Source organism: Globicephala melas, chromosome 2 (assembly GCF_963455315.2).
Source record: "Globicephala melas chromosome 2, mGloMel1.2, whole genome shotgun sequence".
Classification (NCBI taxonomy): domain Eukaryota; kingdom Metazoa; phylum Chordata; class Mammalia; order Artiodactyla; family Delphinidae; genus Globicephala; species Globicephala melas.
This window is the reverse complement of record NC_083315.2, coordinates 48,950,562-48,977,872: the sequence shown is the minus strand read 5'-3', so window position 1 is coordinate 48,977,872 and position 27,311 is coordinate 48,950,562. Positions and strand designations below refer to the sequence as shown.

The 27,311-nt window shown below is 48.2% G+C and overlaps 1 protein-coding gene across 2 annotated transcripts in view; it reads left to right on the top strand.

Moving 5' to 3' along the window:
• The window catches only part of IGF1R (insulin like growth factor 1 receptor), a 307,950-nt gene that overhangs the window by 254,546 nt on the left and 26,093 nt on the right, over positions 1–27,311 (top strand). For both annotated transcript variants that reach the window (XM_060293894.2, XM_030873151.2), the window contains 12 exons: positions 2,844–3,058; positions 4,962–5,088; positions 6,584–6,822; positions 9,220–9,387; positions 9,575–9,779; positions 13,182–13,465; positions 14,767–14,903; positions 15,378–15,537; positions 19,182–19,284; positions 19,824–19,894; positions 23,766–23,995; positions 24,261–24,371. In XM_060293894.2, coding sequence (XP_060149877.1) covers positions 2,844–3,058; positions 4,962–5,088; positions 6,584–6,822; positions 9,220–9,387; positions 9,575–9,779; positions 13,182–13,465; positions 14,767–14,903; positions 15,378–15,537; positions 19,182–19,284; positions 19,824–19,894; positions 23,766–23,995; positions 24,261–24,371 — 2,050 coding nt within the window. The remainder of the gene's footprint in view (positions 1–2,843; positions 3,059–4,961; positions 5,089–6,583; positions 6,823–9,219; positions 9,388–9,574; positions 9,780–13,181; positions 13,466–14,766; positions 14,904–15,377; positions 15,538–19,181; positions 19,285–19,823; positions 19,895–23,765; positions 23,996–24,260; positions 24,372–27,311) is intronic.

Sequence of the window (27,311 nt, the reverse complement as noted above, 5' to 3'; positions counted from 1 at the left end):
ACAAGTTTCTGCCTTTTACCGTCTTTTAATCCTTACCTGATCGTGGAAGGAATGTGTGGGCAGCCGGGCCTCCAGCTGGGGTTGGGCAAACAAGAGCAGTATTGACAGGCAGCTCGTGAATGGCTTGATTATCATTGTGTTGAGGGTTTCACTTTTATTTTTCTGTCGCTTACACAAGCTCCATAACGCCCCGGTTTTATTGATATTGGTATCCTGGCTCCAGGCCTTCTCAGTGTTGTAAAAAAATGTTTATGTTTACTGTAAAAAGATAATCTTGCTTTTCAAAGTGATTAGTCACATACACAGAATTTCAGTGTGCCTGCCATTCATTTGTCAAATTCCTGATTTATAATTCATGCTCCCTCCCCTGGGGAGAAGCATGTTTTGTTCAGAAGGTATTTTCGGTGCGGTTATGTTCTCTGCTAGTGAAATTAGTTTACTAAAATAAAAGCTTCGTCCTAGGTTGAGTCAGCAATTTGACCTGGGTAATTGGCCTTTACTCCCGGCCCAGAGCTTTCTGCACCAACAAGGAGATTTTGTCCCATGTGGCCTACTTGGGAACCTGGGAGCAGCCAGACCCACGGGGTTCGTGTTGATGCCGCAGAGTGTCCTTCAGAGCTGGGAGTATTCTGAGGGCAAGAATGGCCTATGATAGGAGACATCTGCCTCCACCTGTGAACCCCTCCTCCGGTTGTATAACTCTGCAGACACCCCTTCTCCCAGCAGCATCACCTGCAGCCTGGCAGTGAGGGAGCAGATGGTGGGGGGGGGCACTGTGGACCCCACCTTCCACCTGCCCCACCACCCTCCTGCACACATGGCCTTGTGGTACGTAGCCCAAGTCTAGATTCCTTTGGACAATGTCTTACATTCCTTTTCCAGCAGATGTTGGGGAGTGAGCTCTTGCTGAAAGGAAAGGATTTGTTGACTTGCCAGTTTTTGTCACCTGGTTTGGTGGCCGTGAATGTGTCGAGGCCTCAGGTGGGTTTGTGAGGAGCCTGGCTTAGTTTCTGAGGTGCTGCCTCTGGACTTATTGGCTCATTGCACCCCTGTGTGGGCAGGATCCCCACCCCCAGCACCTGCACCGACGTGACCTGGTGCTCGTGGAGGGGCTGGGCTTCAGGCTGGGGGAGCAGATCCCACCTCAGCTCAGTAACTCCTCCTGGGCCCTTAAAACCGACAGGGAGCTCATATGACACCGTTTGTGCCCCTTGTTGTCCAATAAGTGAGTAAACGGAGCTACAGAAAGCACTGAGTGACCTGCCTGTGGCTGTGCAGCTCATAAATGGCATTGATAGTCCTGGACCCCTGTCTCTGAATGCCTCATGAATTCCCGGGGAAATGTACAGGTGGGCTTCACAGCACTGGAACCATGGCTTTTGCTTTGCTCTCAATGAGTGAGACTCAGGCTGTGGACTGACCGGCGGGTAGAGTCCTGGTAGAGGTCCTGGTCCGGGTGTAAGTGAACCTCACCGGATGCACAGAGGTGCCCAGTGGACACCACCCGGGGCAGAGGAGGTCTCTGGGCTTCTGTCTGAGCTGTCCCGGCTCTGGAAAGAAGGTTGGGATCCTTTCCTTCTCTACTGTTTATGTGTTGGATCCCTGAGTGGGTCCTAGACATAACTCAAAATGTGGCACCAGTACTTAGACTCAGTTTTGTAGAAGGTGCTTGAGTGAGCCCCAGAAGGAAACAGGCTGGGGGATAGGAGGGGGAGAAGGGTCTGAGTTCTGTGGGGAGCAGACCTGTCAGCACAGAGGACTCAGATGACATCTGTGACCCTGCCTGCCTGGTTTACCAACGGACCCAGACAGAAAGGACCTGCAAGGCTCTTTCTCCAGACCCCAAGCCGGAGCTGTCTGCTCTCTTGCCTCCCCGGGTATGGGTTTGTCTCTGGGTGGCCAGTGTTAGTGGTTGCCGATGCTGGCTGTCCCCCCACCTCTCCTTCAGAAGCAGCTGGGTCTACTGCTTCTGCGTCCACCCACTGGGAGCAGGACCGATGTCTGACTTGGTCGGCTTTGGACCCCCAGCCCCTCGGTGGTGCCCAGGGTCTGTTAGAGCAGTGGTTCTCCAAGTGTGGTCCCAGCATCACCTGGGCGCTAGTTAAAAATGCAGATTCTCAGCCCACCCAGACTTCCTAATGAGAAACTCCCGGGGTGGGGCCCAGCCCTCTGAAAATAAGCTTTGTGCACCCTAAACTTGTTGGACATTGAGTTGCTGTTGCCTGGATGGGTGGCCTGGGGGAATGCCCATCGGGAGCCATTTATCTTCCCCCACCTTCCCCGAGGACTTCGGCTGAGGCTTTTCAGGGTGGGATGAATCTGGAGGAGGGAGCTGACCCAGGGTGGGTTCACCCCCGAGTCTGTCTCCCTGTCCCATTCTCTCTTCTACACCGTCATATGCTGCTGACAGCACGGATGGGATGGGATTTACCCCCAAGGATAATGGCAGACTTTCTACAGCAAATTTGTAAGCTGTTCCGGTTGAGTAGCAGAGCATATCTGTTCTCCCATGGACTGATTTCAAGCTCATTGTACGTACTCTGCTTCAGAGAAATAACCAGAGGCATTTCTAGGGAATGATTTCAGTAGCATCCTCCAGTGTGAGAGGCATTATTGTTGGTAATAGGGGTCATCAAATTAATTAGTGTTTTATCTATTTGATATTGTCCTTGAATCATATTGTTGTTATTGTTAACAGTGACTATTCTTTCTTAGATACCATTAATAACTACATCTCTTACCCGCAAAGGCAGTGTTTTCTGGAGCCTTGTGGCGAAGAGGCACAGCATGGGGTATCTGGTGGCAAAGGGCAAGGGTGCTGATGCTGATTTCTGTGCTTCTAGGAATTACTCCTTCTACGTCCTCGACAACCAGAACTTGCAGCAGCTGTGGGACTGGGACCACCGCAACCTGACCATCAAAGCCGGGAAAATGTACTTTGCTTTCAATCCCAAATTGTGTGTCTCCGAGATTTACCGCATGGAGGAAGTGACGGGGACTAAAGGGCGCCAGAGCAAAGGGGACATAAACACCAGGAACAACGGAGAGAGAGCCTCCTGTGAGTGGACCCTCCTCCTATCTACACAGCAGCTTCCGTTCGTGGCCCCCTCCTTGTTTCATATGGGGCCTCCTTAATGAGCACTTTGCTCACACGTGGATATCTTCAAAGGCAGTAGTGGGGCAGATTCATATTTGTAAATTTTCCGTAGCATCTATTTGTGTGTGCTAAACATTTGTAAATGTGTTCTCACTCAGATTTTAAAGAGGTGCTTACAGAATACACAGAGTTAAGTGTCTTTTATGCTCAGGCACACGGTTGGATTATTTTCTAGGGGAGAGCTGGTCCTGTCCAGCCCCGGGAGGGAGCAAACCCGGCCCTCCGTCTCTGGAGCGGAGGGGAGGCCAGGGGCCCCCGTCCCTGACCTGGCCTCCACCTGGTTCCTACCACAACATGAAAGGTGGAGGGAACCTGCCTCCCTGGATTGATACTGCTTTTTAAATTTAGAACAATATAATTATAATCTTACACTGGTTATGCGACTTCTGCTTTAAGGTTTTGCCTCTGAGCGGTGAGTTTCTCACCTAACCCTGTATGTAAAACTGCTTTTAAAAATGGTGTGGTTCTGTGTGGCTGGATCAAGTTATAAAAGTAGTCTCTCCACCATCGGCTTTTGATAAGGGACAGGTATTAGAAAAGAGTAATCTACGTGATCCAGGGTGATTTGCACGTGCGCTCACGGCGCAAGAGAATCTGCGAAACCGGCAGCATTGGACTTCGTTTTGCTGGCTCTGGATTTACCTGGTAGACACTCGAGTTGCTCAGGAAGAGTTTTTAGAGTCGAGAAACCAGACGCAGAGCTGAAGGGCCTTCTCCCTCACATGCCGCGCCACAGCCCTCACCACATTCCCCGTTCAGACCATAGCAGAAGCGGATGCAACAGAGTGCTGTCAAAGTGTTTTCCTTAGAGTGGGCCAGTCTGACCTGTCAGGTCATGAATGCAGTAGCCATTTATTTTCCCTTGAAAATGAAATCATGTTTCCTCTCTAAATAACACTTTAGCAGGAACTGCAACGTTTTTCCCATCTCAATCCATCACGTTTTGCCCCAGAGACTTCTCAGTTTTTAACTGCCTTTAGCCTCTGTTTCACCTGCTGAGGGTGCAATGGGAGTCGGGCAGACACGGGGGGAAGGACAATTCATAGGAGAGCTTCGTGTCTCCACGAGGGAGGCAATCATCAGTTCTTCCCGGGTTCTCATCACAGTTTGAATCAGGTCCGGGAGCACGAGGGGGCTCGGGGCAGCATCCCCATCATGCCTCACCAGCAGAGGCTTCCTTCCCACAGAGCGCAGAAGGCTGTTCCAAGTGAAATGGGTCCGATCAGCGCTCAATCCATTCCCCGCTGCGCGTCAGCGCTAGCTGGAGCCGCCAAGGCGTTCTTGTGTCCTTGCACAGGAAGGTGTCGATACCGTGTGCGGACTAAGAAAAGTTCCCCTCTGTGGCACAGCTGTTCTGTTACCTGTCTTTGGTAATTTGACACAAGCGGGCAGATATCCACAACTGCAAGACAGGTGTCGTCATGTCTAAGAAGAGTCCACCCAGCATCAAGGTCCACTCTCACCTTCCCCAGCCCCTTGGGTGGCCCGCATCTTAGGGAAGAGCAGAGACAAGGCCACCTTGCTCCATCCAGAGGTCCTTCTCTTCAGGTTAGGAATCACTCACAGGTTCACGTCCAGAGCCACCAAGTGTACTAAAACAAAGGACCGAGCCCCTTGGAGGCCACGTAGCACAATGTTTGGGTCCTTAGTAGAAACAAGAAAGCCACTGAGAAGTCCAAAAAGGGGCTTTGCAAGTACAGACAGCTTTGGGGGAGAGGGCCATAGTACAGGGCAGGTGACCTCTCAGACACGTGGAGGGAAAGGACATAGATGGGTGTCACTCATGGATGTGCCTCTGCCCCAGGTGAAAGTGACGTCCTGCACTTCACCTCCACCACCACGTGGAAGAACCGCATCATCATCACCTGGCACCGGTACCGGCCCCCTGACTACAGGGACCTCATCAGCTTCACCGTCTACTACAAGGAAGCGTGAGTGTCTGTGCTTGGTGACGTGTTGGCAGGGCTTCATCCTCGCCACCCTCCTGTCTGTCACGTGACATCCATCACCGCCAGTGACAGCTACAAACAAAACAGTGTTAGCTTGAGGCCTTTCCTTCTTCAGTGGGTGATTAGAGGTGCTTGAATAAAATAAGTCCAAAGGGGAAACTTGTTTTGTGGAGAATTAGGTCAGTCCAGACGTTCATGAACGGGGTTGGAGGGTCTGGTTGCAATATCATTGCAGTCTTGGTCCCCCTGATCCATAGTCTGGGAACACCCCTCAGGATGCTCAGCTCCCCTTGAGGTGACCTCCCGGTGGGTCCATCATCTATTCTGGTCACTCTATCTGTGGCCCCTCCCAAGGTGTGGCCTTCTGCTCTAGGTCATAAGCCCTCCAAACAAGGGACGGAGAATGGAGAGAGACTGACCTTCATGTCTCAAACCTTTCAGAATTTCTCCCAAAATCTACTGGGGGCTTTTCTTGTGCCTTCAGAGGGCGTTTGCCTGCCTGGGCAGCCAGGACATCCCTCCAGATGGCAGCTCTTCTTGGTCTCCCCCTTCCTTCCTGTGCCTCCTGTATCCAGGTGGTTCCCCCAGGCCTCTTAGTCACCCTCCTCACCCAGGTCCCACCTTGATGCCATAGGTCCCTTTCCCAGGTGCTTGGCTTCCCCGGAGCTGGAACCAGAGCCACCAGTGGCAGCATCTGGTACCCTTTGCCCTTGCTGGAGCCGGGGCCCTGGGAGTGCCCTTGCCATGAGAAAAGCAGGATGCGAGATTATCAGGCATTCACTGTCCCTGCACGTGGGAGTCACTCATCTTCCATCACAGCGACAGGGAGGGGTGTGTGAATGTCTGTTTCAGAAGCCAGTGTCTGTCTGGCCCTTTCATCTGAGAGGCGTGGAATCCCTGCCCAACTCCGCATCTGTGCAGAATCATCATCCTCTTTAACGGTCTACCAGTGCCCTGACAGTGACGTTAGTGTCTGAGATAATCTGGAAACTAAATATTTGAATGTTATCAGATACTTAAGCAATCAGAATTGTTTGTGAGCATATTAGATTTTAGAAGCTGTATTTGAGAAGTTGTTTTTCTGTAGCAAAGGCATTTTTCTCCAGAAGTTATTCTTTATCAATAATGATGTTTGCATTAAATGACTACTCTTGTTTTTTCTTAATGGTGAAAAAATGGGGAAGAGAGGGAAAGAGCATTTGCGTATATTCTTAAGGAGCAGCATTTCCAATCCCAGTAATTATGGAACTTCCTCTTCCTGAGGCAGAGGGTTCGACTCTATCGTGTGTACAGAACTGTGAAACCTGGAGTCCGGTGGCTTAATTTTATTCTTCTACAAAGATCTAATTGATGATTCGTTTTTATCTAGAATTCCCATTATAGAAAGTATGATGTGGGAGGCCCTGGGGGGAGGTTTCTGAGAGCTTTGATGTCAGCGGCCTAAAACATTCTCTGAGCTTCATCGATTGTGTTTTAGACCCTTTAAAAACGTCACAGAGTATGACGGGCAGGATGCCTGTGGCTCCAACAGCTGGAACATGGTAGATGTGGACCTCCCACCCAACAAGGACGCGGAGCCCGGCATTTTACTGCATGGACTGAAGCCCTGGACACAGTATGCCGTTTACGTCAAGGCTGTGACCCTCACCATGGTGGAGAATGACCACATCCGTGGAGCCAAGAGCGAGATCTTGTACATTCGCACCAACGCTTCAGGTATTCACGCACCATCCCTGCCATCCCACGCCTCGTCAGCTCAGGGTCCTCACTCATGACAAGATGTAGTCAGAGGGCTGACACTGAGCTGTGCCTGTTGTCTCTCCCTGTCCTGGGCCAGTCTGTCTTTTATTTGTCTGTCTTGTCAATATATAATACTGTATCATATTTCTTTCCCACTCCCTAGCCTCTTCCAGGCCATCTTCTGGACTTGGTACCATCTTCCATTATCATTCTGACTGTCCTGGACCAGTGAGCTCAGGTCCTCCAGGGTGCTGGGTTGGTTTCATTGGGAGACCCAGACTGGATACGGTCCTCTAAGGCTGCCCTTCTTGTTTATTTGGACAGTTGGACCTCTGGGAACTGAAACCCTGGTTGTTGTTCCAGTTACCTCAGGTGGCTCCCTGGTTTCTCACCTTCGTCCTGTAGTGGCTAGGGTTCCAAGAAAGCAGACAAAAGTTGAAAAACATGAGATGAACCATGTTGTGGACATTCCAAGTGTTCACTGATGAAAATGTGCCTCCTTCTCCCCGATCTCCGTTTTCTAAACCAACTCATTTCTCAGCTCCAGAATCTGGAACTAAGGAGAGCAAACATTTGTGTATATTTTCCAAGTATATAAAAACCAGGTTAGACGTAGGGAAATGCACATCATTTTAAAAGGCACTGATAAACATTCTTTGATGAAGGCCATTGTTACAATACATAGGCTGCTGTAAAATACGCATAAACTGGCACGAAATGAATTTAAATGGCAAAGAGGGTGAGGAAAAAATGTTGGTGGGGAAATCCTTTTGCTCATGTTCTCCTGCCCCCTCCTCCTTTCCCCTCCCCTCCCCTGTTCCATCTCTATGATCCTCTAAGTGGCTACTATCATGTCACTGATGGCACAATGTTTATATCAATAAATGTGACACAGGCTTCTGATTCTAGGCCTGGGATGTTGTAGCAGAGGCTCAAAGGCAACACAACAAGTTGTTCAGCCTAAAAATTTGCAAGTAATTCATTGTAGCTAATTTGGGGAAAATAAAAGTCTTTCTTTGTTAAGACCAATTCTTAAGAAACTTGTTTCCTTTCACCAAAAATGGAAAACAAAGCACTGTACAAATTGAGTCAGTTTGCTCTATTTTGGTGTCTGTCCTCACAAGTGGTAGGGACAGAGACTGACTTGGTCCATGGCCTAGGCTTTTTTGTGACAACTGTTATTGAAACATCTAGGGGTGAGCTGTGTGTTTCTGAAGTACTTATTCTAGGAAGCACTAAAGTGGCCTAGCATTCAGTAAAATGTTTTCCGAGAAAAAGTTAGTATTAGTCCTAACTTTTTCCTAAAGTTTCCTTCCTTACAAGTGTTCAGACCCTTGTGTATAAGATTTTGTACCTTAAGCTTTTAAATTTTAAAAGCAGCTTACATGGCCATTATGCTTAAGTGACATACAACGAAGGTGTCTTTTGCACTTTGGAAAATCTACCAAAATTGATGCTTTTTTCTGAACCCAAAGAGAATAAGATTTCAGTGGTCCCTGGATGCATTTGCCCTTTATACACAGTTCAGCTCCAGGTTTGGGTTTAGGGGCAATAGTAAGTAAATATTGACCAGATTCTTATGCTTTGCCTGTAAATCAATGTTCTTTTGCTGGTAACAGAGTCCGTTACTTGAAATCGGGGCTTTATGTGTGTTCGAGGTGTTTTTAGACTGCTTCTCATAGTTATGACTCCATAGTTCCATTGAATCATGATTATACAATCAGTAGATTTACTGGCCCTTTGCACTACTTTTTCCTCCAAGCCCCCCATACACTCACTCTCTCCCTCTCCCTCTCCCTCTCCCTCTCCCTCTCCCTCTCCCTCTCCCTCTCCCTCTCCCTCTCCCTCTCCCTCTCCTTCTCCCTCTCCCTCTCCCTCTCCCTCTCCCTCTCCCTCCCCCCCCCACACTCTCTCTCCCCAGCACCCTTTTTACTTCCCCCTTTCATTTTGGCTTTTTGCCATTTTTATCAGAGATTCAAAATCTCAGATGAAATGCAAGTCAGTCAGTTTTACCATTTGCTGAAACTGCTGGCATTAAATGTTTTGGAGGATGGCAGCTATAGTAAATGAGGAAAGTCCAGTGTTTGCATTAACTGTGGGTTTTAAGTCATCCATTCCAACCCTGGCTGTGCTCCCACCACCCTTTTCCACCTGCAGCTCAGTAATGTTTGTTATCACAGAGAACAGATATTATAAAGGGAAAGTAATACAATTTCAAAACAAGGTTCGGTTTTCATTTTGTGTTTCAGTGTTCACCGCCATTTTCCTGTGGAGATCAGACTTTTGGCTTCTTGTGGGTTTGCTCTGGGTATCTGACAGCCAGGATCTTGGGTTCGTTCCATTTTCTGAAATGTCCTTTGTCCCCCTTTCCAGTTCCTTCCATCCCCCTGGATGTACTCTCAGCATCAAACTCCTCCTCTCAGCTGATCGTGAAGTGGAACCCTCCTTCCCTGCCCAACGGCAACCTGAGCTACTACATCGTAAGGTGGCAGCGCCAGCCCCAGGACAGCTACCTTTACCGGCACAATTACTGCTCCAAAGGTGAGGGTGGGAGGGGCAGGAGACACCTGTGGCTGTGACTCCCAAACCCCGAGGCCGCATACACCGGGGCCAGCATCAGCTGTCTGTCGGGAAGCAGCTGTGGTCGTGAGCCCAGGTGCTGATGGCTCTTCCTTTCCTCACCAGCCTGTGTAACTTGGCTCTCGTTGGGCTATTCTTTTCCAAGCAGACAAAATCCCCATCAGGAAGTACGCCGATGGCACCATCGACGTTGAGGAGGTGACGGAGAATCCCAAGACCGAAGTGTGTGGTGGGGAGAAAGGGCCGTGCTGCGCTTGCCCCAAAACCGAAGCCGAGAAGCAGGCCGAGAAGGAGGAGGCCGAGTACCGCAAGGTCTTCGAGAATTTCCTGCACAACGCCATCTTCGTGCCCAGGTACCGTGTCCTCTGAGAGGGTCCTTGGGCAGGTCCTGGTGCTTTCTCTGCACCCTGTGGTGTGTAGGTCAACAGCCTCAAAGGTGAGACCCAGCGGCCGTCGAGGAGGGACAACAGTGTAGGCGGCCAGCTTGGCGAGTGGGGTTACTACCCAAGCCACTCAGCCCTCATGGAACGGGCCGGAGCTCACGGCCTGAGCTGTGGGGGGCTGTCAGCGTGACAGGTGACAGGTGCAGCTGCCCTGTGGCCGCCCAGCCCCTGTGGGGGGCACGTGGGCGCAGAGAGCGGCAATCACTTGGCCAAGCACACGCCAGCAAGCAGAGGAGCCGGGTTTGGGCCCTCGGTTGCCCTTCCCACGCCTCCCTGCGGCCTCCCAGCCTGGCCAAGGCGGAGCGAAGGGAGAGGGAGAGACTCAGAGTCAGTTTTGAAAGGGGCCCAACTTCAAAGCATAACCGAGAGCCACTGGCACCCTTGACAAGCAGTTTGTGAAGCTGCGCAAAAGACAGCCTTTCCATGCCAAGCAGCCCGACCGACGCCAGGGCATCTGTCTGCTCCGCTGCTCCAGCCTCTGCTTCTGCCTAGTGGGGACAAAAGCGGAGGAAGATAAATGTTTAGAGCAGAATTATTCAAATAGCCAAAAGCTGAGAACATCCCATGTGTCCACCAGGAGATGAATGGATGAACCAATGTGGTCTTGCCCTCCAATGGAATATTATTCAACCCTGTAAAGGAATGAGATTCTGAAGCATGGGCTACCACATGCATGAACCTTGAAAACATTATGCTGAGTGAAAGCATCCAGACGCAGAAGGAGATATTGTATGATTCCATATCTTGAACAGATAAATTCAGATAAATTCATGGCAAAAGAAAGTAGATTAGAAGTTACCAGGGGCTGTGCGGAGGGGAAATAGGGTGTTATTCCTTAATGCGTATAGAACTTCTGTTTGGGGTAATGAAAGATTTTGGAAATAGTGGTGATGGTTACACAGAATTATGAATGTAATTAATGACACTGAAATGTGCACCTAAAAGTGGTTAAAATGACAAAATTTTGTTAGTTTTTTTTTTTTTAACTTTAAAAGTTTGTTTTACCACAAGAAAAAAAAAAGAAAGAAAGAAAGAAAAGAAAAGTGGAGGGACATTTAGCAGGGCAGCCTCGTGATGTCTGGGGAAGGAGATGGAAACAGAGTGGTGACTGATGGCTCCTTTGTCTTCCTGAAAAATTGTAGCACAGAGTTTAGAAACAACCTCATGCCTGAAATCTGGGCAAAGGAGCAAGATTCAGGCCAGCATTATACCTACGAGCCCGTTTCCTGACCCCCATGGCACCCCAGCTGCCAGCCCACTGTCAGTACGTTGTCCTGGGGATCACTCTTCTTCCAGCTCCCGACCCAGAGGGGCACCAGCAGTCCCGAGCTTCTGTTTATCCTGCAGTTGCTTTGCCCTTAAAAGCTCTCTTAGGTTGTAGCAACAAATGGTTTTGAAAGAGACTTTTATTTTCTGTCACGTGACCTTCCTGATATTTGTATACTAGTCAAAGATAGATATCTTACTTTGAAAAATCATTAAAACAGGAAATCAAGACCTTTTGGAAGTGGAGGCACTATTTCCTTTTCAGAATGAAGCTATCGGTCACTTAGCAGCTTTCTGCCCCCTCCTCTCCTGCCCTTAAAACCATGGAACCTCCCGACCTGCCCCGCCGTTGACATCTCCTGTTCACGGGTGATTGATATGGCTGCAGTTCATGTGTTGGTCCAGATATCCTGTATATCACGTGTGGTCTCGAGAATCAGAAAGTTTGAGGATGGAAAAGAGCTCAAAGATGTTTTAAAACTAGAACCTGGGTTCAGTGGCTTCTCCACCACCCTGATTCACTAACTATGGATTTGGGGCTTAGCCCTTCTTCCCCACACACCGGGGCTCTTTCCCTTCATGGCATTGCTTCTCAACACAGTCCATCGCCCCCCGTGCTAGCAGGGGCTTGGCCGGTGTTACTTCCTTTGGACACAGAAGAGGATGGATTTAGAGCATCCCAGACAGGCCAGCAGGAGCCATCTGTTTATTCTCCAGCAGAGGCTGCCGGCTACGTTGCCGTCTTTTCCCAAAGACCTGTCCGAGGTTCAGGCTGTGAGTCCAGGCTTTGGAAAGGTTTCACTGAAGAGCCCCTAGCTTTCTGTTGATAGTTACAAGACAGTGCCTGTTTTCCTCATCAGTCCAAGAACACAGGATCAGGTGATAGGAAGGCAGAGCTGTGGGTGACACAGATTTCACGAATGCCTTGTGTTTGCATTGTTGAGTTCAAAATAAGTTTCCTCTCCACCACATTCCCCTGATGAATGTGTGTGTCCACCTGCGGTCTTGATGGCCGCTGTCTGAAGTCTAGTCGCACTTGCTGTCCTTTCATTTCACAGGACAGACATAATATCCTAGTTTGCCCATGGTGAGGGGCCACAGTTGATAAGAACCTCACGTTTGGGATTTTTCACGCCTCCTACTGAGGCGTACATCTGATGTCCACACAATTTCCCACAGAATTTGGGTAAAAGGAGTGTCTGGGTAACAGAACGGCTGAATAAATCATAAAGGAAGCTTTTCTGTTTTACAACTAAATTCTCCAAAGACGATTTTTATTTCTTTCAATTCATTCTAAGAACAGTTTATTTAGAGCTTAAAACCAGTCAAGTCAGGTTGAGTATGACGCTATTCGCCGTCCACGTCCATGTGTCTTGAAGTAGGATGGCAGCCTGAGGTCATGAGTTCCTTTCTGGAGTCAGTATCTGGTGCCAAGTGCCTTTCATTGATCCCTGCCTTTATAGTTTAAGTCACAAAGTTTGGTTTAAGTGACTGAAATATCAACAGATGTTGAAGAGTAAACAAGGTTTTCTGACAGGAGTAATTTGTCCCATCGGTGGGTGTGGGAAAAGCTGGCCATGACATTAGCTGCTGGTCACACGGTGTGGACGTGCGGCTGTTTACAGAGAATCGGGACGTGCCATTCTGCTGGCCCCCTGCCTTCCCGACAGCGTCCGGGTGGCCTCCCTTCCCCAGGCCCTGTCCACTGTAACAGCTCTGAGGAAACAGCCCAGGTGCTACTGAGCCTCCCCACTGGAGGGGCTGAGGTGTTAGTTTGCCTCTAGATACCATTGAGTAACCACTCAGGGAGCCAGGGGGCAGGTTGCACGTTGAGGCTGAGGTTTGCAGCATAGAGAAAGCAAAATAAATAATGAGGAAGGAAATCCCTGTATTATTATTTGTTGGTTCTTATGCAAGGGGGTTGAGTAGCTCCTTTTATTCCAAGGTGAAGATTTTTCTTTTCTTTCTCTGACTCGAGTCACAGAAAAGACAAAAGAGGTGGAAGCCCTCACTCACAAGCCACATTTCTCTCTCTCTTCCTTGCAGACCTGAACGGAAGCGGAGGGAGGTCATGCAGGTCGCCAACACCACCATGTCCAGCCGGAACAGGAACACCACGGTGGTGGATACCTACAACATCACAGACCCGGAAGAGCTCGAGACCGAGTACCCTTTCTTCGAGAGCAGAGTGGATAACAAGGAGAAAACTGTCATCTCCAACCTCCGGCCTTTTACTCTGTACCGAATCGATATCCACAGCTGTAACCACGAAGCTGAGAAGCTTGGCTGCAGCGCTTCCAACTTTGTCTTTGCAAGAACCATGCCTGCAGGTACGGTGTCATCCAGCTCACCCCACGCCCGACTCACAGCCTAGCGGAGACTGTGATTTGTAGACACGGAGGCCGACACCCAGGGCGATGACCCTTAGTCTCAGTCCTGCTTATTAAAGAACGGGTGGTCATTTGCAGGCAGCTTGGTAGCCCAGCAGCCCAGGGAATGGAGTTCACACATCGTGACCCCACTCCCACCCCGGTCTCTCCATACAAAGTACTCGAGAGCAGGGAGCTCGATGCAGGGTCCGCTCTTTTCCTTCTCCTTGGTTTGCATTGTGCATTCCCATGGCCCTTTCTTGCCAGGTCCCTCCTGAGTTCTTAAGTTTCAGTGAAATCCCCATTTAGCTGCCTTGATTCAGACTGAGTTTTGCTCCTCAAGGTCCGCTCCCAAGCAGCCTTTTGTCCTGCTTGTTTGGTCTTCACCTTCCCCTTGTAAGTTAGAAGCTGCCTGTGGCTTAGACAGCCATACATCCATCTTTCAGGATGGGTGAACTGCCCGGTTCACCTCCTTGCAGAGCTGGCAGGTAGCACAGAGCACAGTGTCTGCAGTCTGGGGGCGGGGCCTCCTGGGCGCAGTTCTGGCACCGACGTGCTGCTGCCAGCCTACCCGGCCTTAGTCTCCTCACCCTCCCAGGAGAGAAAGCCCAGCTGATTTCTCAGTGTTTCCCAGCTGGAACTTGCAGTGACATTGCTCACCACTTGGCTTACTGCTTTAAGAAGCAGAAGCAGGAGAACAGGCACCCCAGCCTCACCCGGCAGCTTCAGGAATCGCTGATGAGGGCAGCAAGCTTGCGCTCAGCACCAGCTTCCTGGCGGCTCCCTCCCAGGCGGGCTCGGGGACCATCCTTTACACCTGCGCAGAAATTGCATCTGCCACATGCAGATGCAGAGCATGAAGGATCTGGGTCCCGGCTTGGAGGCTGGATGCCGCTGCTTCTGCTCACTCAGCACCTTTTCGATGATGCTTGTGTTTGATGGCATCGCATAGAAGCCGAGTAGCAGACCTAAGTGACTCAATTTGCCAAGATTTTCCTCCTGCACTTGAGAGTAGGCTTTTTTGTTGGGAGACTGAGGGGAAGGGAGGGTATGGTGGCATCTTGAGACTTACAGGTCATTAGGTTGCTCCAGTTCCAAAACCCCTGCTGTGTGTGCAAGGCCAGGTCAGGAGGATTTGCTGCGACCGCTGTCCGCAGTCCTGCACGAGGGGTTGGGGAGGGTGTTCTTAGGCTAGTCCAGTGTTTTTCTCCCTCCCTGAGGACTCGAATCTAACTTTATCGCCTATTTCAATTGTTGTGCAGAAGGAGCAGATGACATTCCTGGGCCAGTGACCTGGGAGCCAAGGCCTGAGAACTCCATCTTTTTAAAATGGCCAGAACCTGAGAATCCCAATGGATTGATTTTAATGTATGAAATAAAATATGGATCACAAGTCGAGGTAAGACTGGGGCACCGGCCGTGTGTGGGTGCGTTTCTGTTGCCGGTGTAGCGTGTGTTACACTTCAACACAGGGCACCTGCTGGTTAGCTGAAGACTTTGAACAGTAAAATAAGGAGGTAAGTCAGTGAGGATTCAGGTCTTTTTACCAACTCTATGCTCTTTGGGGAATTCTCACAGTGTGCGAGGAGCTGGCTTATCCTCACCCTCAAGAAACTGTTTCTTTGCAGAAAACGATCTTTCAGCCTAGAGATTGGGCTTAATAACTTAATCCTTCTGGAACTCTTTTTGGTTAAAGAAAGAAGGTTTGGTTAAAGGTCGGGCGTGCTTAGAGTTACTGCAGGACTGCCATAATGTAAGCCTGGGTGTTTTCCCTTTTATTGCAAATTGGGGTCAGTGTTAGGTGGGAGGCGGGAGGCGAGAGGCGAGGCAGTGTGTTTGTGGGAAATTGACACATATGTTTTATTTCCTCCAGGATCAGCGGGAATGTGTGTCCAGACAGGAGTACAGGAAGTATGGAGGGGCCAAGCTAAACCGGCTCAACCCGGGGAACTACACGGCCCGGATCCAGGCCACCTCTCTCTCTGGGAACGGGTCGTGGACTGATCCTGTGTTCTTCTATGTCCAGGCCAAAAGTAAGGCTTGTGGAGGGAGTCGCTGGGAAAACAGAAAGCAGGTGGTGCTGGGACTGGGGAAACCTGGGTCGTCATCCTGGCTCTCTGGTTTTCTGATTTCTGTCAGCCACCTTTCAGAAGAGTCACACGTTTGCCAGCACTTAATCTAGGAGCTCAGGCTGGGGAGCTGCCACACCTGGAGTCCCTACCTCTTCTGATGGGCAGGGAGATGGTCTGAGGCCCTCTTTTGAGGGAGACAGCAAGGGGCCCGTGCTCTCAACTTGGTTTATGTCCAAAGCATTTTACAAAGCATTGAATTGACCATTCTGCCTCCTGCCTCGTCAGGGATGCTGACTGGGGCTCCGACTCAGGGCTTAGAATCCTAAGGGGTGACAGAAACCTGGGGGCCTTCTGCTCCAGCCTGCTCCAGGGCAGGAGTCGCCGTGACAGCATCCCAGGCTGAGGCATCACCCCTGTCTCTCCTCAGCGGTAAAATAACAGATGCACTTTTAAAGCAGCAACACACTTTGAAAGCACACAGTGGTCCCTGTTTGGCACAGAGACTGGGCCATGTGGTGAGTTTATGCTCAAACCATCGACAAGACAGAATTCTTAGAAGGCCATTCTAGGCGAGGATTTTAGATTTTAAAAGTGAGTTTTGTAAAATGTATGAGCACAAGGGCACTATACTTGCTTGGCCAAGAAAATTCAGTATTTTCGTTTGGTGACATAAATATCCCTTATTTACATTTTGAGTTTCTGTTATTTTGTATTAGAAACCAAACTTTTAAGATTATTTCATGTTCAGATAATGGGATCAAATCTGGCATAGCACTATTCCTGACTGCTTCCGCGAGAAAAAGCAGTCCCGCCTTGCTCAGTGGTGCTACTTTGGGGTCAGGTGGGCAATTCCCACTGCCCTGGTTTCTCCTGGTGTCCACATCTGTGCTACTCTGGTCTGGAGTCTGAGTTTTTAAATTCAGGATTCAGTCAATCCAGCAGTCCACCTGGTTAGCGCCTAGTCAAAGACATGCATGGTATTTGGAAGTCTACACAGTGACAGATACCAAAAGAAGGATGTGCGGGGATAGAATTGCAGACCTTGAGGTAGCATTTGATGAGCCTGGCGCTGTGTGAGGGGTAAACAGATGCTTGAGAAGATAATTCCATCATCTAAAATAGTCTGAATTCTCCATGTGGTCCATTTTACCTACTCTTCCAGTTGGCTAGTGCCACACACTCCAGCGCTGGAACTTTCACAATATTCCCAGAGCCCTCCCCAAAGAAGTGGCTTGTTTTCTCTCTTCTCCTCTCCTCCCCTCTCCACATCCATCCCTTAGGAACAGAGCCTAGGTTTCGAGGTCTAGCGTGATGCTGTGTTCTTTGAAACAGCAGCATTGGCTTCTGGGGTTCAGTGACCTTGGCTTATCTGCAGAGATGACAGGTTCCTCTCTGCCGTTGCTCCCGCGTTTTTAACCCTGTGAGTGCCGGGAGCCAGTGGGAAACCCAAGAGCCGCTCTGATGGCATCTTTCCAGCAGGAGTTGGCATACACCATGGGGAAATTAAATCTGCGTGCCTGCTTTACCGTTGGGCAGTTTTTCCTTGTGTCAGACAAGATTCTCTCCTGCTGTGGTTGAGTCTCCCTTCCTCCTGTTCAATCCTCAGAGGAGATGGAAGCTTTGGAAGCTTTCTGGCAACTGCTCTCCTTTTAGGAACCCTTCATGTGCTTGAATACTATTAAATTACTCCTTAGGCTTTTCTTCTCCAGACTAAATAATCTCAGGTTTGGGGCCTTTTCTTGTAGCCCAGTCTCACAGAACAATTTTCTAGCCATTCGGTCATTTTTTTCTTCTCTGGATGTGTTCCACTTTTTCCATGTCCCCGTTGAAATGTGAAACTCAAAAAGAATAGGATACAACTTGACCAGTAGTATAAGTGATAGAGATAGAAGAAATAATCCTCGGGGGCAAAAAAGAAACTCCACTAGCTTCCCAAAGTCCCTGTTAATTTGCAAGTATTTTTAAGAATTAGGAAATGCAGGAGCCTGTATCCATTTTTAGAGCTATTTGATAAAAATATCTTTAATTTAAAAAATTAAAATAGCTTTAATAGTCCTCACAGAGTAATAATAATAGTAGTGTTTAGTGGCAGAATAATCATTGATGGGTGATCTACAATAGATGTAACTTGGTCCCCAGTGAGTTCCAACTTCATTTCCACATACGTGGGTGTCCCACAGGCAATTCAGACGCCTCGTGCACAAAACCAGAATCACAGTTGCTACCTTCAAAATCTCTCTCCATCCTTTGTTCCTCAGCTCAGTCCGTGACCCCGTAATCCACCCACCACCCAAGCCAGGAACCTCACAGCCACCCCTCCCCTTTCCTTCACTCCTGCCACCCATTTCTTATTCAAACCCACATCTCATTGATTCTGCCTCTGAAATACCTCTGGAATCCAGCCTCTGTAGCCACGACCACCGCCTCAGCTCAGAGCCTCCAGGGCGCTTGCTTCGTAGGGAAAATATGAGCCAGAGGCGCCGGAAGCCTGGGTTCCAATCCCTAGGTCATGGCCAGCCAGCTGCATGTGTGACCCTGGGGAGGACAGTTTATCTCTGTGAGGCTTTCTCATTCATAGACAAGGAGCAGTGATTCCTTGGTGAGGTCTGAGCTGGGTGATGCAGAACATGCCCAGGGCACCCCCCCCACCCGCTGCCCCAGACAGGGCAGGGTCTCCTCCCCGCTGCCAGCCCTTCCAGGCTATCCTCAGGCACAGCCATCTCTCCCACACAAATCCCACCAGCTCACTGTGGGGCTGGAGAGCTCTCACTGGTTCCGCTTAATCTGCAGAATGAAGTTCAGAGTGCTAAGCTTGGACAAGGCCCCTTAGGAGCTGGCCCTGGTTTCTCTCCAGTATCATTTCCAACCATCCTCTGTGCTTGGCGAGCTTCCCCCGACTCCCTTCCCCTCTCCCTTCCTCCCTGCATCCTTGCAGCATGTGTGGTCCACTTGTCTGGTTGTTATGCTACCTATGGACATGCCGATCACCAGCATCTGACAGAATTTTCAAGTGTGTAGATCAGCATCCAGCCTGCCATCTGTCATGTAAGAGCTGCGGATGGTGATGAGCAGGCAGGAGCTCTGTGATCTCAGGCTTGGAACTATAGACTCTGATGTTTGGGGCGTATTCAGAGCAGCTTTGGCAAGGGGTGCCATCCAGTTACTTTTTGGTTTTTTTAATTGTCTGTGGAACTGTCCTAAGACAGATAAAAGTCAGTACAGCTTGAGCACTATAATACATAAGAATCTATTCTCTTTTTTAGCAAATGTATGCAATTCCACCAATAGTTATCAAACTGTATACAAAGATTATTTTACTTGAATCCATCATTTGAACTATTATTTCAGAATACACTGTACTTCGAAAATAAAAATGACTTTACTCCTCCATCGGCACTTATTTAATCTTTTTACAAATAATTCAGGGTTTGTTTTTTTTCTCTTTTATGTACAATACTGTTTACCTTCAGAACTCCTAGTTCATGATAGGCAATAAAGGAATTCTCAAGGATTTTTTTCCCCATACTTCCAGCTAAATATAAACAAAGGACACGAGCAGTTTGTTCACCTCATGACATTTTCTTGTTTCCCATTTGTTTCTGCAGCAACGTATGAAAACTTCATCCATCTGATCATTGCTCTGCCCATTGCCGTTCTGTTGATAGTAGGAGGGTTGGTTATAATGCTGTACGTCTTCCATAGAAAAAGGTGAGTGACTTGGTGAAAAGTTCAGATACTTTCTGTGTCTGACTGGTTTGATGATTTGAACCCAAGTTAAGATGAACTTTTTGAGAAGTTTGAGGAATTATCTTATGGATCAGAAAACCTGATTTTCCAATCAAATGTACAGAAAAAAGAGAATATTTTCTAATGATTCAACAACAGAAAAAGACTTTTTCTTTGGAGTCTGGATCATCCCCACACTGGTTGTCCCATCACAGATAACGCTGCTTGTGCAAAGCTTTTTCAAACATGGTATTTTAACCCTGTACATCAAATAAGCCAACAAAGTAATTTCCAACAAAGTAAAGAAACAAATGTTTCTTAAAAAGCTCTAATTTGAGGCCGTTGAAGAAGCCAAAAGAGGCGTTAGCAAGTGTGGTGGAGCTGTCCTGACAGTACCTCCACTACCCCTTCCCGGTCCTTAATGAATCAGAACAAATAAAACTGAAGTAACAAAGATGAAAATATATATAAAAGTATGTGGGGATTTTATTTTCTAACCTGAATTTCATCCTTTTTGACAGAAATAACAGCAGGCTGGGGAACGGAGTGCTGTATGCCTCTGTGAACCCGGAGTACTTCAGTGCAGCCGATGGTAAGCTTCTAAACTACAGTCACTGTCTGGGGTCCCAGCTCAGGAGCTTTGGGGAGTGTTACGAATTCAGGGGAGGTGGCTTCCATTATTTTGAGGGACCTTTGGCCTCAGATCCATCTTCATTAACACTTTTTTTTAAACCAATGTTTTGAGCAGTTCACTGAATATGTCAAAAATTCTGGGACTGTCTGGGCTGCCCCAAGGAAAAATGGGCTTCAGAGATGAATGTGGCCAGCACAGTAATCCATTTATTTAATTGCTTGAAATTTTATGCTAGAATGAAAAAATCTGTATAATTGTCAACATCTAGTTGGAAGATATGCTGCAGCTGACAAAACAGTCCTTTTAAACTAGTTTGAGCTTGAGTTTCATGTCATTATAATTGTCTTTGATCACTACGGCTTCTCTGATTTTTGTATCTTGGAAATTTTCTGTTCATTCCCTCCTGACTGGGGTCTTCACGATTCTTACCCTCATGGCCTGTTCACATTCCCTCTGGTAGTAACTCATGAGAGCCATTTAGTTAAACGTCTGAGATGGTCTGACTTGGAAGGTTTTTTCCCTTATTTGCTGTCTTGTCTTCCAAGTTTGCCAAAATCCTAACTTTTCAAAGTAAGTCAGCGTGAGACATTGGTCACTGGGTACCACTAACTGGCAGTTTGCTAGAGACGTTCACAAATGCCATCCCATTTGATCCCTGCATCCCTATAGGATGGGTTGTCTGATGCTCATCTGTCTGTCAGTGGGGTAACGAGGCTCAGAGGGGAAACTCACCCTGGTCACAGAACTAGGCAGTTGAGAAATCAGGATGAGGCAGCCCCTGGCATCTTGCTGACATGTGATGCAGTCACTGTGGGGAAGGACTGTGAAGTCCTGGGGGCTGGGGAGACCGGCAAGCTGGCCCACAGGAGCAGCTGGCCAGGGTTTGTCAAGTGAATAAATAAGTGCATGGAATCAGCTGGATGTATTTAGAAAACACATTTGCCTCGCTCATGCTTCAGAAGTGGAAGTGTGTGTGCAGGAGACGTGAAATAAAGAGTCATGATTATTCTAATTGCTCATCCTCAAATGAGAAAACAATTTAAAAGCACTATATAAGTGTGTAAAGTTTTATTAATGTGATTTCTTTAATAATTTCTAATTCAAATTGTGTTTACAATAAAGCCAATCAAAAGCAGACTCCTCTGAATGTGAATCAAGTGTAGAATAATGAGGACATTCTTCTTCTTTATATAAAGGTCTCACAAAGTTGTATTTTTGTGTGTGTGTGTGTGTGTGGTACGCGGGCCTCTCACCGCTGTGGTCCCTCCCGTTGCGGAGCACAGGCTCCGGACGCCCAGGCTCAACGGCCATGGCTCACTGTCCCAGCCGCTCCGCGGCATGTGGGATCCTCCCGGATCGGGGCACGAACCCGTGTCCCCTGCATCGGCAGGCGAACTCTCAACCACCGCGCCACCAGGGAAGCCCACAAAGTTGTACTTTTAAAAGACATATATATGTACACACACACCTACATGTCTGTATGTATGTGTGTGTGTGTGTACATATAAGGCTCAGAGAATGTTCTGGAAGGATACACACCAAACTTAAAAGAGTAGTTACTTGTGGAGAGGTTCTTTTTCTTTAAAATAAAAAGGCAAGACGATTTTTATGCATTGTTTGAATAAATAATAGGTTTTTTTTTAATCAAGTAAGGTGAGGAGTCATTACACACTTAATGGAATTTATAAGGAAAATGCAAGTCCACTTCCCACTCTATCAGTGTGGAGTAAGGCTACTGCAAAAATCTGCTCAGTTTTGAAATAAAGCAAGAAGATTGGCATTTGTAGCTTTGACTGTGAAGGATCCAGGAAGTTTAGAGAGAGCACAAATACAATCATATCAGACTCTAAGGGCGATTTGAATTCAAATTTTGTGTCTTTCCAGAGTGCCTTCATAATATTTCTTGATTCTTTAAAAACAAAACAAACAAACAAAACTTATTGTCACCGAGGCCAACAGGTAGGAAGACTGTCACCTTATTTGAACTTAATTTATTCAGCCTTTTGACAAGCATCTTATAGCTAGTTTCCTCAAGGGGCAACAAAATGACATTGCAGTTCAAAAATGCTTTAAAAACTTCTCTCTCCAAAAGCTAATCTGCATGTCACCATTCTCCAGAGTACACTGAAAATCCCCTCCAGGGAAACGCTGATAACATTGTGCACGTAAACCTCTCCTGCCTGGCAGGGCTTAGGACTGCTGGCTAAAGTCAGAGCTATTGGGTTGAATCAGCTACCTCCCAGGGAATGAATGTGATTGGTTTTAACTCCATGTTTCATGGTGTGTTACATCGTTAATTCTGATTAAAAGCAAGCCTGGATTTTCAGAGATAAATGGATATATACAGTGTCTCTTTATACTTTCTGAGGGGTATCAGGAAGAGTCTTATCTACTGGGTTGTCTTGCATACTGACTCTCCTAAGTGAGCATCAGCCCCTTCTTCAGGGCTATAAACTGTCTAAGCCATATGGAGGTTGTAATTCCATTTGTGAAATTCCTGAACACATACATACGTACTATGAAATACAAAAATGTATGTGAAAGAAAATTCTAGATTGATTAACATAGTCCATATTGGAAATTCCTTAGAGGTGTAAATTGGTGGTATCTCCTGGGCCTAATTTATAGGCATCTTTGCTTTAAGATATCACTTAAAGGTAGATACCTGGGACTTGGGGGTGTCGGAATATAGCTGTCAATCCACTGCTTCTCTTACATCCAGCTACAGGCCCACGGTTAACATCTGAAAGCCTAAAGGCAAACAGAAGCCATTCCAGGTTCTCAGTCCTTCTGCATTTCTAAGCCAGGACCACCTCTTTCCTACCAGTGGAGCATGCCAAGGGTTCCCCTCTCAGGCAAGGATGTAAGCACACAGCATTAGAAGAATATGATAATAATTGAAATTTCTTATGGAGCTGTAGAACAGGTTGATTTTATTTTAGTTCTCGCCTGCCCATCAGAGTGGTAGGATGAATCCTCTGTTTTGTTTTCTTTCTTTCCTCCCTTCTTCCTTTCCCTCTTTCTTTCTCCTTCCTCCTGCCTAGAATTATTTATTTATTTACTTAAACCAAATTGAATCTGACCAGAAGCATAGGCTGGACAGGAAATCATATTCAGGCTTAGTCATTACCAAGCCCCACCCCCCCAGCCCCTCACCCCAGTGGTGGGAGGTCCCTGAGTTCACAGGCCCCAGGCCTAAGCCCTGGGGAGGTCCTTCTCATCAGCTGTCCCTCCATGCTGGTCACCACTGAATGCCCCTCGGTGCCAGAGCTCAGTTGCTTCCGTACCTCGTTCATCCCTCCAGGGTCTCTGGCAAGGCCAGAGAAACTGTCCAGACTAGAGCAGAGCTACCAATGGAAATATAGGGCCAGTCCCATAAGAAACCTGAAATTTTTCTAGTAGCCACCTATAAAATAGGAAAAAGAAACAGGTGAAATACATGTTGATAAGGTTTTCTTTAACTCAGTGTATCCAAAATATTATGTTTTAATATGCAGTCAGTAAAAAAGTTACTGAAATATTTACATTATTTTTTGAAATCCAGCATGAATTTTATACTTATAGCAACATCTCAAATTGGACGACTTTCTGGTTCTTATATGCTGTTGGTATCTTTGAATTATCTAGAACTCCTTGAGGACTTGAAATTTTAGTGTTTGACTGTACAGTGGCCTTGCTGAAATCCACAGCCTGTGGGAGATTCCAGAACAAGCCATATCCTTGTCTCCTGATGTTCTCCTCCGTGGGTTCTAGGAAGTGGCATCTTGCCCTCTTTGACCTGGAGTTTGCCCAAAGCACGTTGTTTCAGTTCTGGCCTCTTCTTCCCCAGTGTACGTGCCTGACGAGTGGGAGGTCGCCCGGGAGAAGATCACCATGAGCCGGGAGCTGGGACAGGGCTCGTTCGGGATGGTTTACGAAGGTGTCGCCAAGGGCGTGGTCAAGGATGAGCCTGAGACCAGGGTGGCCATTAAGACGGTGAACGAGGCTGCCAGCATGCGCGAGAGGATTGAGTTTCTCAACGAGGCCTCGGTGATGAAGGAGTTCAACTGTCACCACGTGGTAAGAGAAGGGCCCCCATGTGTTGGGGAGCACACTTGTGGGTTTGCTGTCTCGCCCTGTCTTCTGTAGGGATCCCCCCCATCACCCCACTGTTCCTTTAGACACTGTGCACACGAAGGTTCTGGATGTGATGCAGGGCTGGCCCGTGAGCCCCAGTGGCCCATCGTATGGGCTCTGCTCTGGGCCAGACGGTCCCAGCGGTGGGAGAGCCGCAATCGTGGGCAGCCCTCACCCTCTGAGCCCTTCTCTCTGTCCTTCCTCACAGGTGCGCTTGCTGGGCGTGGTATCCCAGGGCCAGCCGACGCTGGTCATCATGGAACTGATGACCCGGGGGGACCTCAAAAGTTATCTCCGGTCTCTGAGGCCAGAAATGGAGGTCAGTTTTGATTTTCACTGACATCCCATGTTAACTGTTCCCTTTCCTTTAGAACCTTCCCCCAGAAAATACTGCGTCCTTAAATCCTTTCACTTTTCTTGCCCCGTGCTTGGTTCTTGGTCCTGTATATGAAGGAGTTCCCTGACTAGAGAGATACCTGGATCTTTTGTGAGAGGCACTTGCCAGTCCGCAGGTACCCTATTACTCAAACCCCTGTGTGCTTTTGCTGCTACATCATTCCCTCCACCCCCAGTCACCTCCTCTACCACCGTTTCTCTCTGACTCCCACCCACAGACCATGTCTGCACTGCTCCCTCCCTGGAGCCTTTCCTGCCCCCCACCCCAGCCAGGAGTGCCTGTCTCCTCCACTGCCTTCTCTCCTGGACCGGCTTTCTCTTGTTTGGTTCTTGGTGGATCCCCATCTAGCCCATTATGTTTCCTGTCCATCCCAGACCCAGTGTAGCTCAGTGTCGTGCTTGTCAGAGTTCACTGTCAGGTTGACTTGATTCTTGTGCCGGGTGGTTTCCCTCCCAGCTCTGTGCGCAGACACCCACTCACTCACAGGCCCCCACCTGACGTGTGCCCCTTCCCCTCCTGTGGGCAATCTGAGCCTTTGAGCCGAGGGAGCCCCATTTCTCAAGCCCTGCATCCACATTTCAGGCTTTATCCGGAATCAGTGTCTTGCTTGAGCTTCTGAATGATCATCACCTCAGCTGCACAGTGATTTCTACTTAGTATCGAAAAAATATCAATTTGTGTTACCATGGTGTCTCCCCATGAACCCAGCTTTGTAACATTTGGAGGAGTGACTTTTTTTTTTTTTTTTTTTTGCGGTACGCAGGCCTCTCACTGTTGTGGCCTCTCCCGTTGCGGAGCACAGGCTCCGGACGCGCAGGCTCAGGGGCCATGGCTCACAGGCCCAGCTGCTCCACGGCATGTGGGATCTTCCCAGACCGGGGCACGAACCCGTGTCCCCTGCATTGGCAGGCGGACCCTCAACCACTGCGCCACCAGGGAAGCCCTGGAGGAACGACTTTTAAGAGTATACTGGGAGATAAACACTTAGAAGTGATACCAGCAACATCTGCCTTTCACTTGGCTGCCTTGGTGGGTCTCAAGTCCTCACTTGGACCCTGACTTTGCTGCCTGTTGAGGAAGCTTTGGGTCTGCTTTTGTGCCTTGGATCCTCCCCTTTCTCGACCCCTCTTGAATGTCTGTAGCCTTTCTCTGTTTGAGCTTAATCTTTTGTTTTCTTCTTTTAATTGGCAACTTAATCATCTCCCAAGTAGTAGTTCCTTAATTTTTGTTCCAAGCACTTGTTTATTACACGTTGCTTCCTTTACTCACAGCAGATGATGCATGTGGTTCTGCAAGGTCTGCGAGGCCCAGTGTGGACTGAGGCCCTGAGCAGGGCAGTTTGCAACACATCCACCCTCTGCTCTGCCCAGCGTGGGTCCCCAACTCCCCTGGATCTTAGTGCCTTTTCCCAGCTCACTTTGTAATACACAAGCCAGCACAAAGGAGAAAAGCTTCATCAGCTGGGTAACTGGAGATGTGGTAGTATGTTTCTTATCAGATTCATGTAAGGCACCTCTGAAAAGTCTGAAGCACTTACTTCCTTCGTACCCAGTTTCAGGCACAGAATAAAAATTTGCAACACATAGCCCTAGTCCTGGCTCTGCCACTACCTGTCTGCGTCCTCAGGTGGCTGCTTCAGGCTCTGGGCCTTGGTTTCCTTATGTGTAAAATAAGAGGGTTGGGCAAGATGACTACTAAAGTCCTTTTCAGATGAAAAATTAACTTTAAAAAAAAATTTATTTATTTTTGGCTGCATTGGGTCTTTGTTGCTGTGCACAGGCTTTCTCTAGTTGCGGTGAGCAGGGGCTACTCTTCGTTGCGGTGCGTGGGCTTCTCATTGCAATGGCTTCTCTTGTTGCAGAGCACAGGCTCTAGGCGCCCGGGCTTCAGGAGTTGTGGCATACAGGCTCTAGAGCACATGCTCAGTAGTTGTGGCGCACGGGCTTAGTTGCTCCGCGGCATGTGGGATCCTCCCGGACCAGGGCTCAAACCCGTGTCCCCTGCATTGGCAGGCGGATTCTTAACCACTGTGCCACCAGGGAAGCCCCCCAAAAAATTCACTTTTAGATTTGTCAGATTTAAAGTTGTTCTTTCTAACCCATGTCAAGTATAAAAATACGTATGCTTATCCTGTGGTTTCATTATATTCTACTTGGCATCTTCCCCCAGTGAAGATTCATTCATTTCCCTCACTAAATGCGGATGCTTGTGTATACGCGTCTTAAGTAGTTCTAAGCAAGTTAAATATTTCTGTTTTCTAAGACGTCTGAAAGAATGGCAGTATTAGCACCATGAACTGACAGAATGTCAGCCCTCTCCTTCAATACTTAAAATCAGGTTCCTTTTTTTGATTCTGTTTTTCATATTAATATTATGAAGCGCCACTTCTAATAAGCGCCTAACTTAATATTCCACAACTTAAGTATTATGAGCATAAAGTTAACATTTTACCTGCCAATTTCCTGGTGTACCGTGCATACCTAAAGCCCTGAAAAGGTTAAAGAGAATGTTAGGTCCTGAGGGAAAAAGGTTCCTCTAAGCAAGGCCCCTTTGTAAAGGAAGGGAGTAGTTTTGGCTTACCCTTTGGGTCATCACATCACTTCCCCAGGCAACTCAGTAATGAGGATTTTAAATCACCACAGACAGTCCTGATAGTAGCTTCAGAATTCAAGTGGAGGGAACCAACCCCCAAGTACTTGGAGAGTTGTTATACTGCTCCTAGAAGCCAGCTTTGGGGCAGAAACTAGCACCTCACTGGGCGAAACCAGCATTCCCTGGGTGTGGACCTTGGCCAGGCACTGGCGGACACTTGCCATGCCTGGTCCCAGGTCATCCTCCCAGCAGTGACCCCGCCTCGACCCC